This window comes from Ischnura elegans, chromosome 2, assembly GCF_921293095.1.
Source record: "Ischnura elegans chromosome 2, ioIscEleg1.1, whole genome shotgun sequence".
In the NCBI taxonomy this organism is placed as follows: domain Eukaryota; kingdom Metazoa; phylum Arthropoda; class Insecta; order Odonata; family Coenagrionidae; genus Ischnura; species Ischnura elegans.
In genome coordinates, this window is record NC_060247.1 from 9237815 (window position 1) to 9252660 (window position 14846).

At 39.2% G+C, this 14846-nt stretch overlaps 1 protein-coding gene across 4 annotated transcripts in view; it reads right to left on the bottom strand.

Annotated features, from left to right (window-relative positions):
- The window catches only part of LOC124153366 (Y+L amino acid transporter 2), a 178801-nt gene that overhangs the window by 25083 nt on the left and 138872 nt on the right, over positions 1-14846 (bottom strand). For all 4 annotated transcript variants that reach the window (XM_046526481.1, XM_046526479.1, XM_046526478.1 and 1 more), the window contains exons 4-6: positions 12039-12132; positions 4130-4174; positions 670-793 (exon numbers count right to left, since the gene is read on the bottom strand). In XM_046526481.1, the coding sequence (XP_046382437.1) occupies positions 670-793; positions 4130-4174; positions 12039-12132 (263 nt within the window). The remainder of the gene's footprint in view (positions 1-669; positions 794-4129; positions 4175-12038; positions 12133-14846) is intronic.

Consider the following 14846-nt stretch of genomic DNA (forward strand, 5'->3'; position numbering starts at 1 on the left):
AGAAAACCTTGTCCATAATTATAGTTAGCAGAATACAAATTGTCAAAAAAAATACCTGTGTCTTGATTTATCCAATCATAAATGGGTGTCCTGGCACTTATAATTAAATGAGCTATTCCTTTCAAGCTATTAAATCTGAGCTATTCCATCTTTCTTAAACTGAACAGTGAGAAAAAATTTATACATCCCAAGCCATCAGCTTCACCTCTCTCCAACTATCATGACTCTACTTTTTGGAGAAACTAGGGAAATGTACTTATGGCAATATTTTAGAAAGGAATGAGAATCTTTTTTTAGGGAGATAACACGTTGAATCTCTTCAGTTTTAATGTTAGCTATATTTGACAATATTTGGCGTGGCTCAAATCAGCATGAAAGTTTACTGAATGAGAGTAATAAACCGTGGATAAGTTTTTACTAGAAAATTGGCATTCTGACTTTACCTCTTTCAACTATCACATCAATTCATATATGTACCTACATAATAATAAAATGAACAAAAATAATTCTATAAGTTTTCAGTAGATATTTGAAAGCAATTGTATTAGTAATTTATTTTGGACTATGTATTCTACAGGACAAAAAAATGTACTGTAGTGTAATGCAGCATTAACTTTTAAACATAGCATTATTTATTAATTTAAAAGAGACAGTACAGAAGAAACATACCACAGCAACAGCTTCTGAGCCCAGGACTTCGATTGGACTCAAGGTAGTGTAGAAGGCTACATTGGTCATCAAGTACACAATGGTAACAAGGGTGCATGAGATGGCAATTGCTCTGGGCAAATTTCTGGAAATAAAATAGAAAGAGGAGCATAATATTGAGTGATAAAGTTGTGGGTTTGAGGGGGCAAGACCAAAACCTGTGACAATGTGTATTCGGCAGGCATGATAAATCCATTCAGTCACGCTAACAATACTGAAATCCACATTATTTTACTATGAAAATATTTTCCTGACCAAGAATTTGATTGCAAACCTTGAGCTGACTTAGTTAATGAACATATTAGTACCTATATCAAAGTGGCAGGTTTATGAGCAAATCTCCAAGGTAAGAATGAATGAGGGAGAAGGTATAAAATATCTGTAAACATGCCGTATTATCTGGTGATTGGGGATATGAAAAATAGTCCGTTGTGAATTAACTGCTCCTGAGAGATTTATCTACCTCTGCAAGAGAGATTAATTGGTCTAACGGATTTATGCACTGGCAAATGGACTATGAAGCAAAGGAAATCTATTGCTCTTAATGCAATCCAGAGAGCCCTTACCAGAAGTGTTTAACCGCAGTGTCATTTCCTCCCAACTCCTATGAGAGAGACCCACATGCATGTTGGAGGTCAATAATAAGTCACAGCCTTGTTTCAAACAGTGCTTTAAGTAATTGATATGTCCAAATTTTGTCTTCTCACCTAATTGCATTCTCCATAAATCACCTGATTTTAAATGATGATTTTTTACAATTTTTTCAACTTGCCCCCCCCCCCCTACCCAAAACCCCATGTCTACTGATACCCACCAAAGAATAATTGGGGGACAACGATGGACACTGCCAGGGAATTTCATCGGGGGTGCACAATCCACCCTCTGGAGGGGGGTACCTCCAATTCACAGGGGATATTACTCTTTTGGAATTTTTTTACTTAACCATCTCAGGATTTAAATTAGTCCCAATTTATGAAGTCATTTTTGTATGATATAAAAGAAAGGGTTTGCCAGTGCTAAGTAGTGCGTGGCCCTCTCTCCCTCTTTATTTATTTATTTCCAACTTCCCTGTAAACAGCATATATAAGCCTCTCCGACGGAGGATTAATGAAGCACGACACAAACATCCATGCCCTGGATGGGGTCCACCTACCCAGCCAGGATTTGAACCCACGACCTATGGTTTGTCAGGCGAGGACTTTACCCCACTGCCACTGAGGCCGCCAATTTTGCAATCTTACCTACGAGATTTTCTCATGTATTACCACCGTGATGAAAGTACTAATCTGCTCGATCTCTGCATTTCTTCCACATCAGCTTGTTTGTAGACAACAGTTTCGCTGGCTATCCTGCCAGCGTCTTCAGGTCTGACGTGGAAGAAATGCAGAGATCAAACAATCACCGCGGAAACCTACATTCTAACAACACTAATCTGCTCATTAGCTAAGAGAGCTAAAAGTCAGCAATTCAATTCTGATAATTTTGTTCACCCTCCCATGATAACGTCGATTTTTTCAATTTGTCCTGGGGGTGGGGTAGGGGAGAGCAGGGGGATGGGGGCTAGGAATTAAGGCTGGGAGGGGGGTTTAGGTGCAACTAACACCAGGGTGTGGGGGGTATGGTATACCCACCAGGATAAGCGGTAGGTGCGAGATTAATAAATTGCGGAATTTTAAAGATACATGGTTCAAAATGGTGAGTTTTACGGCTTTCTGAGGGATATTTTATTCATCCTTACCCTATTGTATTAGTAAAATCAATCAAATTAAGTGAAATGGGTTAAACTTAGAAATTTCTCTGAGCTCTGGGGGGGAGGGTTTATCCCCCAAAACCCCCTCCTCGCTGTGGCACTGGGGGAGAGCGCCCCGTCCTTGCTCCACCCATGGGAGCAACAATGGGTCAACATCCACAAGACAAGAGGAAACCTTAGAGATGTGGGCCACGAAGTGGACCCCCCCTCCCCTCCGCTTCCGATTGTAAATTATGCGGCCCCCGCCCGGGAGAGGGGCACGTGGCCTTCTCATCCTCAGAGACCTCGAAACAAACCCTTTCTCCCACTCCCCTACCCCATCCCCTTCCTACCTCCGCACCCTGGCGCCATCCCTTTGCAATTTCTCGGTTATTAAGGAGTGTGAAGAAGAAAATCTGAAACCGAAGGTCACTCCTAACGTTTTGAAACCCCGTTTTGCACGGGCTAAGATGGAAACGTCAATTTCCGACGGTCAAATGCACAATTTTACGTCGCGGCGCCATTTCATTTTTACCGCCCTTAATGACTCACCTACGGCTAATACCCTGAGTATCTTCATACGCCTGGAAAGGTTGGTAGGTTTTCCGATGAGGCGACCGGCATTGGCGCCATGGGGAAGGAGGAGTGGGTGTAGCAGATGTGCCCTCCACAAAGAACTGTAGTGTGTATACCGTAAGTTGGCGCACGGGCCCGCGAAGTCCCTGAGCCGCGAGCAAAGGAGGGGAGGAAAGGATCGACGAAAAACTGTATGGGACCGCACCTCTAATTGAATTATTACCTTTTTTGCTTTACCTTCTCATAATATCTCAGTTATTTTTTAGCCGTTATACAGTATGTTTTAACTTTCGACAATTTCGTTATTTATGATCGGAGCACTTCGTGTTTTATACCATTCTTCTTAACTTTTTTAGGACTTTACAAATATGCTATTTAGATTGTGATATTTCGAGGTTAATAATTCTATTAGAGGTGGTAGTTGCCTTCGTCGGAGGAGAAAAGGGACGGGCGAACGGACCCGCCAGCTACCGGTGTCGGTCTGTCGGTCCCATACAGTTTTTTGTCGGCCCTTTGCTCGCGGCTCAGGTACTTCGCGGGCCCGTGCGCCAACTTACGTTATAAACACTATACATGCAAGGTTCGAGCAGTATCTGTAAAACCTCTGCCACCGGTGCCGCCCGTCTAGCCCAGCAGTCTATTAGGTACGCCGTAGTATCATGAGGTCTCATCCTTGTTTTGTGTTGCATTTTTAATTCATATACGAGCTCAGTAAGGTTTTTTTTTCGAAGACTTCGTCACATGAAATCTTCAGTACTTGTCCCTCAGTAAGTAAATGAAACCTTACATTTCCACCAGTGGAGGGAAAAGAGCTCGTGATAGAATGACAGAGCCTTACGTCCATACATCTCATTGTGAACTTCAACGGAAATATGGGCGAAAAGGGAGGAGTTACAGGCCGGGGACACTCGTACAATCTTCGCGTTAACCAGTCTTAAACGGTGGAACATTTTAATTAAAAATGATAATGATTTTTATGACAACAATTGACTGTTCGAATTAGCCCTCATCCACCCACTCTTAAAACACTATGGTAGGTGGAGAAAAGCATTTACCTTAACCACTGGCAAATACAAAACATCGCCAATAAGAATAGATGAAAATCAATGCACTCACCTCATGGGGTCTTTAAGCTCTTCAATAATGAAGTTCAGGTAGTTCCTGCAATACAAAGAATTATTTATGTAACATAATTCAATTTAAAATCGTACACGTGATACAACTGGAGATACTATATTATGATGGTCAATAAATGTGGTCAATCGACATTAACGTCTGCAGAGCTCGTACGTATAGGGATAACCCTTACTCCACTCAAACAGCGTTTGAAATACATAGTTGAAATGTGCTATCATAGAAATGAAAAATGAGACGAATTGTTTCATTTAAGGGCCCAGAAAATCGTTTGGCTTACAGATCGTATTTGAGAAATCACCGAACTTTCTCTACCTTAGAGAGCCAGACAGAAATAACATACCTCGATAATGATGGGACTACTTGACGTGCTCTATTTGATAGTTTAATTTATTTGTTACCAACTGATCACATTCGGAAATCTTTCAGTCATTGTGGAGAATGACTTACAGTTTTTCAGGGGGATATTCGAGGAGTAATGTGGAAAGGGGCGATATTGTTCCGTAATTCGGACCATTTTGGCGATAAAGCTTCAGGCAGTGGCGATACGCGAGTCAAGATAAAGCATTTGTCTTCCTTGCCCTTCCGATATGCAAGACGCAAATCTTTTCAGATTCACTCTTTTCCAATAATCAAAGGATAATCCTGTAATACCTTCCCTCTTTTCTTATATACATGTGTGTATCTATTTATCGTAGATAGTTATTTAGTAATTTTTGGGGCGTTTACCGAGAAACTATACTATCAAAATAAGAAAGTACTTCCTTCTTTCTTAACATTTTACGGCAACAAAAATTCCACTGCTGAATTGAGCATGGCCCTATCTTGATATTAATGCAGATTATTATTATTATATTCTTCTTTGCTGCAGACCTTGTCTGGAACAAAAAAGGATTTTTTATCATTTAAGGATTACAAATTTTTACGGATGAAACCTCGTAAAAGCGACATAGAGTCGAAATGTTCAAAACTGGGAAAATGGAAAGTAATGACTTCAGCCTTACACTCGCAGCCCCAAAACACGCTCCCAATCCGAAGACATAATTTGCTGCATAGAAATATATTGTACTACACAACGATCCGCGGACCCATCCGGAAGAAATACCATAGAGTATCCTTATTTCCCAAAATTATGAGAATGCTGCTTGAAAGAAAGGGCATTGAACATTCACTAAATTTGCAAGTGTTAGATTGAAGAGTTAAAAATTCAAAGATGAGGCAAGGTTAGTGCCATATGCCGACGAATAAAAGAATCGAAGAAACGAGCAATTGAATAAAATGAGTGAAATTGAATTAATGTACGAAATCATCTTCAAAATCGCGATAAGGTAAACATATAGTTGTATTAGGTCAAAAATTAATATGAACGGGATAAGAAATGTATTTCTCATTACTCCACTCGATATAATGTGTTTCTCATGGATTCAGTGTTACATCAAGTGTTGGCAAAACACTCAGTATTTAAAGTTGCCTTTCTTTCATACTTCAAAATTTACCGAAAATTTCACACGACAAGAGTATATTTTCAAATCCTACCCCGTGGTTTCCGAGATAATAATAGTGAGCGCCCTTTATTTTAGTGCCATCCCCCGAGTCTGTCGCCTTCATTAACGATATCTAACGTTGGAAGCGATCTCCTTTTCTTGGGAATCATTCTTCCAGAACATGAAACGTTCCCTTCCCTTCCACGGCTCACGGAGTAATCCGGAAAAGCAATTTGAAGCAACAGACTGTTCTCCGTAAGGCGATTAAGCTCGATGTGATTTTCTTAGAGGGGCTTACATTCAACTTTAATTGGCTGCCTTCGAAAGGAAAAAGTAATGCCGTCATCCTAGTATCGTCCGACGTATTACGATGTAGAGTAAACAATGATTCGACCGAGGACCATCACTACGGGCCGAAAATAACGGAGAAGGATACACAGCTTCTCATGGCGTCTCGAGGACTGTTTCGTAAATGATAAGGCTTCCGAATGAAGAGCATCTGGAAGAGCCAAGTCCTTCATTAAATAAGCCTTAACTGGTAGGAAAATAAAATAGAAAGGCCTTTGGAAAATTATTCCACCATTTACATAATTGGTTCAGGAAAGTATGTTCAAAAAACACGTTTTTTTCAATGCACAAATAGAACCGTGAGGAAACAAATTGAATGAAATCAATTACGAAGTTCGTTGTGTGAGTGTTTATTTACTACTTTTCAAAAGGACTTAGATATTCATGCGTGTCATAATAGACACTACTGTTAAGATAAAATTTGAGAAATTTATTGTGTTTATTTTAAGAATTTTTTTCCTATTTCTCTGAAAATGTTCTAATATTTTAGTTCTTGCCAACCCTTAATTAGGAGTTCATTTGTGGATTTGCTAGTAAGTTAAAATATTCGTTCTCCTTGAAGTAATGCTAAAAAAATGTTGACTGTCTCAAATTTAGGAAACTGATGTAGTGTTACTGGGATACATAACTTTCACATCGACACAATCCTTCTATCCCTTAAACTTGTCTCACTAAAAAGATAAGGCGAAGACTCCACAACCACGGATTTAGAAAAATGAGCCGTTCTCCAGTTACACATAACCTTATTTCCGCTATAGAGTCTGCTTATTGGCCAACTACAATTTTTACCTTCATGCTTCCAGAAAGTCAAATTTAGTTAAAGCTTAATATAATCAGGTAATCAGATTGGACGGGTCGTAAATTGGGCTTGAACATATTTAACTGTCTTCCATCATAGTCGGAAAAGTATGAGACAGTGTCATTGAGACACCCAATGGCGAAAAAATAAACACTATATGTAATCCTTCAGCCAGTTTATATCTCAGAAATTAAATGCAATCCCGATAATTCCAGATGCAAAGCTTACGCTGGCGTGTGAATGAGGCATTAATCATATAAGCATTAAATACATTTGTAACATAACAATTTTTAAACTGAGGCAAGATTTGACCCGAAATCTTTAGTATAGCCATTTGAAGTTGAGATAGTACTTTGCTTGGACTGACATAAAATTTCTCTTTTACGCTAAAGTTGGATTAAATTATCAAGTTACTACCATGCCCTGCAAAAGATAAATTTTAAACAGGGGTAAACGGTGCAAGCGAAAGAGGCCAAACATCTCTTTGGTGACAGTTAACGTGCTTCGTAGCCTACCTCCATCACTTTGAGTCGGATGCGTGGGTAACTATGAATATTGAGATGGAGGGAACCTCCCTTTCCGCTACATCAAGGTATCCTCAGGTCACTATAGTTCACATGACATGGTCTTACATTCCTTGAAAGGCATGTAAAAGGAAATGCATTTTTGAGCGCAGTCATTCGTAAAGTATAGATTCAAAGTCTTAGGATTAAGCGTATACTTATTCATTTCGTGAAGAGCCATGAGAACTCTTAATCGTCGCGACGCCAGTGAACTCTAGAATTCTGTTAAGTGGGAGGTCTTTTTCTAGGAAACCGAGCTAGATTAGAAACAAAGGCAAGGAATTTCTTGCTTTTTGGCTTGATCTGGGACACTCATCGGCTTCCAATCACATGACTCACGCCACAGCGGTGTTGATTCAGCTTCTTCGCGCGAAGCGACAACCAGACGCATGCAGCATGTAGCTGCAGAGGAGCAAAGTGCTTTTAATCCGAACAGCACACCTACTCTGCATTTCAAGGGCTGCTCATGCTATCACAGCAGCGCAAATGATTGAAAAAGTAGTTGGACATGAAGCCGAAGATGCCAGCAAAACCTTAATGGAGAAGGAATATAGAGCTCTATTCTTTAAAAACTGTTCCATAGCTATAGCCATATAATTTTCACGGTTTGAATGCATTTTTTAAAGCCAATTTTAATATATAGCGGGGCATCGGCTGGGCTAAATAATCACGTAACGTCAGGAACTTTTCTTCGAAACGGAATTTTCATGGAAAGTCAGGAAATAGTTTATTTACAACAGCTAAAAAATTTAGCCGAGTAGTCACATTGCTGGATTGCCTTAAATTGTATTGGCTGCTACAAAAACTGTAGGACAATCTGAAAGCTTAATATTTATCTCAACATTTTGAATTTATTGAATTATTGTTTTCATAAATATGAAATTTAACAATACTTATTAGACAATCCATTATATGATGGGATTTTCTAGTCCCAAATCTCGCCAATCCAAAAAAGACGAATTATTATCATAGTGTAACCAAGAGAAATATTGAAGCACTACCACGGAGAGACAATAGGGTGGTTTCCTATTTTTTTAAATTGCCGAAATCGAAAGATTATTACTCCTGGAGCACGTACTTCATGCTTTCAGATTTTTAAATGACGATATCTATTTTTCGCGATTAAATGAAAAGTGAAAAATTTCAAGCGCGCGAAAACCCGACGGCTAAGTATGATTGCTGGGAAAAACCCTTGTGACGTCATTCTGGCTCCGGCTTCCGCTTTGTGAGGTCACCTTGGTGAGAGGCTATGAGCGCCGCTACGATGGAGGCTGCTAGCAGGTAGCGCTTGGCTTAAATGAGGATTATCAATATCCTTTCAAACGAAGGAAAATTTCCGTACATAGGCAATTTTAAGAGGTGATTATTAAGAGATGTTTCCCTGAGCTCTGTGCCCCATGCATGCATTTGTAATCTCAGACGATGTAAAACTCCTGACTACTCGTATAGAAGCTAGGTCCCTGTGATGTCACGTGGAGTGGCATCGCACGGGCGCCAATCTGGCCTCTTTCAAATGAGGTTGAAATTGACCATTAGTATTCATATGAACTGGTATTTCTAAAACCAAATAATTTGTATATTGTGAATGCACTAATGGTGGGTAACGAATCGCAATCAATGCCTTTCGTTTTCTTTGATGAAGGAAACTATCCTATTGGAGTCTGCCCACACATGTCTGAGGAGCTATTGTTATCCATTCAATTCATCGTGAACGTTAATGACTCATGCTTCCAAAATCACCATCCATATGCAAAAAAGTCACAGCATTACGAAGATGCTCGAACAGCTGAGCTCGAATCTCTTGTAAGCGGGATTCCAAAAATGGACAAAAACTATTATACTTGAGCGCCGGAATTTAGAAATGGCACGGTATCTACTCTTTCTTCGTCTTTCGTAATTCAATAGAAATCATCACTGTGGAAGAAGAAGAGAAATGGTTAACTTCATTCATTGCGCAAACGCGCCTACCATTATGCTTCAATGTATTCCTGCCGCTGTGATTCATAAGACAATTTTTCTGTTTTCAATGTGCGCAATCAAATATGCGGAACTTAGAATCACATGTTGAAAATTTCTATATCTAGCCTGTGCGTAGTTCCAAATTTAAATGATCATTTTTTACTGAATGTGGTTCATAAAAATAGCCCAGACTGAGAAAAAAAGCGTGATTTTTTAATACCATCTTGATTTTAATTTGTCTGAATCCAAACTCGAGCGCAAGCGTCATTAATGTCTTCAATATTGGGGAACATGCATGACATTTGTTCATCGTGCTAGTTAGTCTCTTTAATAGAAAATTTTCTCACGAGTCCAAATATGTAAGCCATGCTCAAATATCGCTTGAAGTCACGTGACCTGAAACGCCTTCTGACGTCATCGCACGGTACACCATTCACTTCGCTAAGAGAGAAGAGTGGTAGAGCCTTCAATGCAAGATATCGAAGTAAATATCTTCGTCGAGCTTTGTAGTAGTTCCTAAAAGGACAAATTGACTTAAGAGGGATTTAAGAAAGCAAAATACCTCAGTTTACTTCTGGTCGACTTCCTTATGGCGGCTGATTTTCTGAAAAACAGTGATTGCTTCGTCACCAGCGCGATGCGGGAGTAAAATAAGGCAGGTAAATAACTATGCGATTAATGAAAATTATTTTACGGCCGTTTTTTAATATTTATTCATTGTCCATTAAGATTTATTATATCCATTGCTAGCTGAAAGTCTATCTTATGTATTTACTTCGCTACCTACCATGCGAAACTTAGATAGTCTTCCCTAATCGGCCGGAGTTGAAATCCTAATGATCGTGAAAAGGTTAAAAAAAAAGTATTTGGTAGACACAGAAATAAGTTTAAAATATCTACTATTTATTCTGTACTCAAGTTTCTGTTTATGAAAAGAAACTCACCGCAAAAACGAGACGAAATTTTATATTTTGCGTTGACATTCAGCGAATTTTATGGGCACCACAGCAGCAAATACTTAATTTACCTCACCAAAAGCCACATATTTCTCGTATACTCCTTATTTACCCGTGGTTTAATCGTAATCATTATTTATTCTCATGAATAGCCACCTTCGTTTACATATATAATCCTACAATCGGTGGACTATTAGGTACATTTATAGGGTTGTTTACAAGGTGAAATGAGTGATACATCCTAAATTAGGTGGCCATCCGAGAAATACAGGCGATTTGATAAAACTTTACGGTAACCCTGATTCAAGAGTGTGCTTACGTTGAGAAACATCCCATTGACAATGTAAATAAAGTATTTAACTACATTCCGTAGGCCATAAACCACTTCCTTCTCTTATTTTTGTCCTTTGGGGCACAAGCAAAAATCCTCTCCGGCGAGAAAATAGCGAGAAAATTTGAGCGGCGGGGCACTATGTACGATATATATGGTTTTCACGCGTTTTTCTATTGAATATCCATGCTGCAATACACTTATTTCACTAGCCAAATGATATGGGTGTCCAACGTAGATCACAATCTGTAACCACCTTATTTTAATTTAATCTTTCCAAATCTCCCCAAACAATCCCCTTTGTTTGTTTCAACAAAGCCTTGGCAACCTAAAATATGCACAGTCTGCATTTTGACGTTAAAACAGCAATTATTTTCGCCTAATTTGCATTTGAGCCCTCGTAAATCGATTTTCTATCCACTTCCTCAGTCTGTCATCAGTGGATACCGTGCCGTGACGTCACACTCCGATGACGTCGTGTTTTCAAGCAGCCGATGAAGGTCTACTTTTAAAGACTCATAACTCAGCTAAAAAGCATTCTTCATTCGCGAAATTTTCGGCGAGTACATTGGAGGCAGGGAGCTTCTTATTGAAGTCCTTTTAAAAAATTGTGCATGTTCCCCAACGACTATTACGACAAAGATGGGAACTATTAACTGCAATAAGGGCCTCCTAAAATTTCCATTTGGTAGTTAGATGAGCAAAGAATGAGACAAGCAGGTGAATACAGTTAGCTACATATATTGTGAAGATATGGCTAGTAATTTCCAGCGTATTCAAGGCGATTAATGTTGTCCTTCAAGTATCAAATTTTTGTAGAATATGAATTGAACTAAAGGCATGTTTACCCAATTTGAAAAATTCTCAGCCGCATATTTACATTTAAAAATTTCAGTAATATGAATCACAATTCATTTCTCTCTAGCCTCTTGTCTAGAAAAGAGCAAAAATATTCAATGAAAATACCGAGAATCGAGCTATGGATGGGAACCTGGTTCAAAAATATTTTCAATAAACCAAAATATTTTACAGAAAATTAATGAAACAATAAATATATTAAAGAGGAAAGAGTAATATCATGCAGTTCCTTAATCTAAATCAGGAAATCTTAACAAGAAGCCAACAATGAGGACTAAAAGTTATATCGGAAAAGGAAGCATTTCGATACGGAAATGTAAATGGGAAGGATGATAGCATTAGAAGCAAATTAAGACAAAGTTATAGCAATTTCAAATAATGGTTGTGGAAATTTTGCGCTACAGCATTTACAATTAGAGAACCATCGTTAGAAAATAGCATTCGAGTGGGAAAGAAAAGGTGAAGGGAAGAGTCATTACACCAATAACTTGCGCTGTATCAAGTATAAGTTAAAAAGATGGTCCTGAAGTAACTAGTGATGTAAAAATGGATTCGAGGAGCCATTTGAACCATTTTCAGAAGTTGGTACTCACCATCCGTTGTACGCGAAGAGCCCGGAATAAAACGATAGCGCTATACTCGATACATCCGTCGTCGTGTTCTCAAAGGTGAAATGCTCCGTGTGACCTGAAACGTAAATAAATACAATTATTAGAGAACAAGCTTGGATATGAGTGAGGAAAAAATGTCCATGATGCAACAACCATTTCAATGAATGATGTTAATCTTGATTAGGGAAGAGGTAGCAAAATACAGGAGAAGGTAGTAATTCAAGTAAAAGAAATTCATTGTTATCGTATGGGACATCAATTAGTGCAATAATTTGATATACGTTGACACAGAAATTTCATAAAATTATTATCTTATCATTGCCTTATTATCTACACTTAAACATTTACATAAATCGCTAAAGAGTTTTCATTTCGGCTTTTTCCGAAAATATGCACTTCAGAAAAAATTACATCAGTCACAAAAAAGAACGCGACCGCAGTCTTAATCAGATTTCCGAATTTTAAAGTGGTTACAATTTGTTTGAGAGCCCATATATTAGTTAATCAAGTGCAATTTGTATTTTATCACACCGTGCCACACGTATTTTACAGCCACACGTGCAGCGGATGCGGAGTGAAGCACTCATTCAAAAAAGAGACCCTACGTCTTTGCCACTCAGTTCCTGGCTCTTTTTTAATCTCTCATTCTCCTCATGTGTCCAGCTCATCGCTTAGGCGCCACTGGCCCACTCAGCAGGAGAGCGGCTCCTCTTGGGCGCCGAGTGAATTGGAGGAGTTAAAGAATAGCAGAGTATCAATTCATGGGGATAAGAGGGATATGAGAGAAGGGCGGCTCGATAGAGGGCGCTTGGGCGGATGCTATCAAAGGCACTCTCCAAATGACGAGCAAACAGATAACGGGAATGAAGGAAGCCAAATGAGATCGTCAGATCGGGTGAAGTGACATAAATTTTTAACGCATGCTACCGGCAGTTAAAAAAAGCAATGTTGTGAAATACTAATGGAGGGGAAAATTACTACTATGCTACTTCAATATTAAACTTAGGTGAAATGAAAATACACAACCTTGGTAACTTTTCACTGGAAAATTATTTATTTATTTTTTTCCGGCTTGCGTCTGTGAGACGGCCGCCTCTGACGTCCGGCTAACCCTTACCATTTTAGGTAATGAATTTATATAGAAAAGACGGTTGACTTTCAAAAGGTCGTGGGAACCGCGCTATTCCCCTTTCCACGTGTCATGCAAGACCCGTGGAATATTCCCGAGGGGGCTTCCCTATAAATACTTAAAATCGGAGACGCCCTCTCTCACTTACTCTCTACTGATCGTCGGTACGCCGCCACCTTGACGCTCTTCGCACCTCGAGACTCTGTCTTCATCACGAATCAGCCTTTCAGCCTTCCAGCCGTCTAGCCTTCTGCCTAGCAGCCCTTCTAAGATGTTTTTCGACGAGTAAGCCAAACCTTATATTAACATGTATTTGTGCTAAGTGTCATCAAATGGACTTTACTTAAGAATGGGTGTGTATTCTTTATGATGACTGCCTCTGCGAATAAGATCCTTGTCCGTCTGAGCTACGTATTAAATGCCCTCAAATATCGTGTTCTCTCGAGATCACGACAATATTTTTTTTATTATTTTTCCAGTGAAAAGTTACCAAGGTTATGTATTTTCATTTCAACATGGATTTTCACAAAGTAAAAGCCGAATCGATTGGATAAACTTAGGTATTTATAACACACATTTTTGGAGGCGAGTATGTATTTTAATCTACCTGCACTACATATCCCATTTACACATTGTTTTTGTACTGTGCAAGTGTACTCCCGATTAGAGGACGAATCACTGCCGCTCGACCGGTCTTCTTTCGTGGCGTATCACTCGTATCAAACTTCCGAATTCATCTTGACATTTTCAGAATACTGACGGTGGACTCTTGGCCAAAATCTGGCCGAGGCTCAAGTTAAAAAGTATCTCAGTATTTTCTAGGAGGTAAAATTTTTCGATTTGAAATACAGATAAATGATAACCTGGACCTTTTCCCCCCTGAAAGCGTCAAGATAATAGACTAAGCTTTTAACATTTATTACGAGACGAAAAATGGAAAAATGCGACCGTTGGAGCAACGAAGGCTACGTCCTCTGAAGGAGTGAATTCAATGTAGCTACAGGCCCGTCACCGAGAGACTTCATCATCCATATCGTAAATGAGTCGGCGTAACATTAGCTACACGCAACCGGGAATCAAATACAATGCCGCAGTGAATTCATGTGGAGATGACATCTCCTCTGGCATTAATACATGGAACAAGAACGCCCATTTCCTTTTAGCGGCAAGGAGTACCGAAACTGATAAGTTAAGAATCCATGTATGCTTGTATGTAATACCTATCAAAGATAAATAACAGCGTTAACAGTTATCTTTTCCCAATAAGGCTCCAGACACCTAGTTATTAAAGTGTCGATTAATCAGAGGGTGCTCAGGAGGTGGGAGGTAGATTAGAATGTCTGAAGGCAGTCTAAATGTCTGTCTGGGAAAACGCTCGCCACAATATCATTTTATGATGGACACAAAAGTGGTGACTTATCTAAATACAGGTGGCGGTGAAGATGATTTTATTATTACCTAGAGAGAGCTATAATTATAATGAAAACTCAAAAATTCTCCACTAATCACTGGATGGTTGGGTACAATTAATGATGCCTGTCTAATAGAAATCCAACATTACATTAACATACAACGTTACTTCTATTCCAGAGTGTTTTTACCCACACAAGCCAATGGGTTTTCCCTGATCTATATCACTCTTGATTTGACGGAAAAGCATT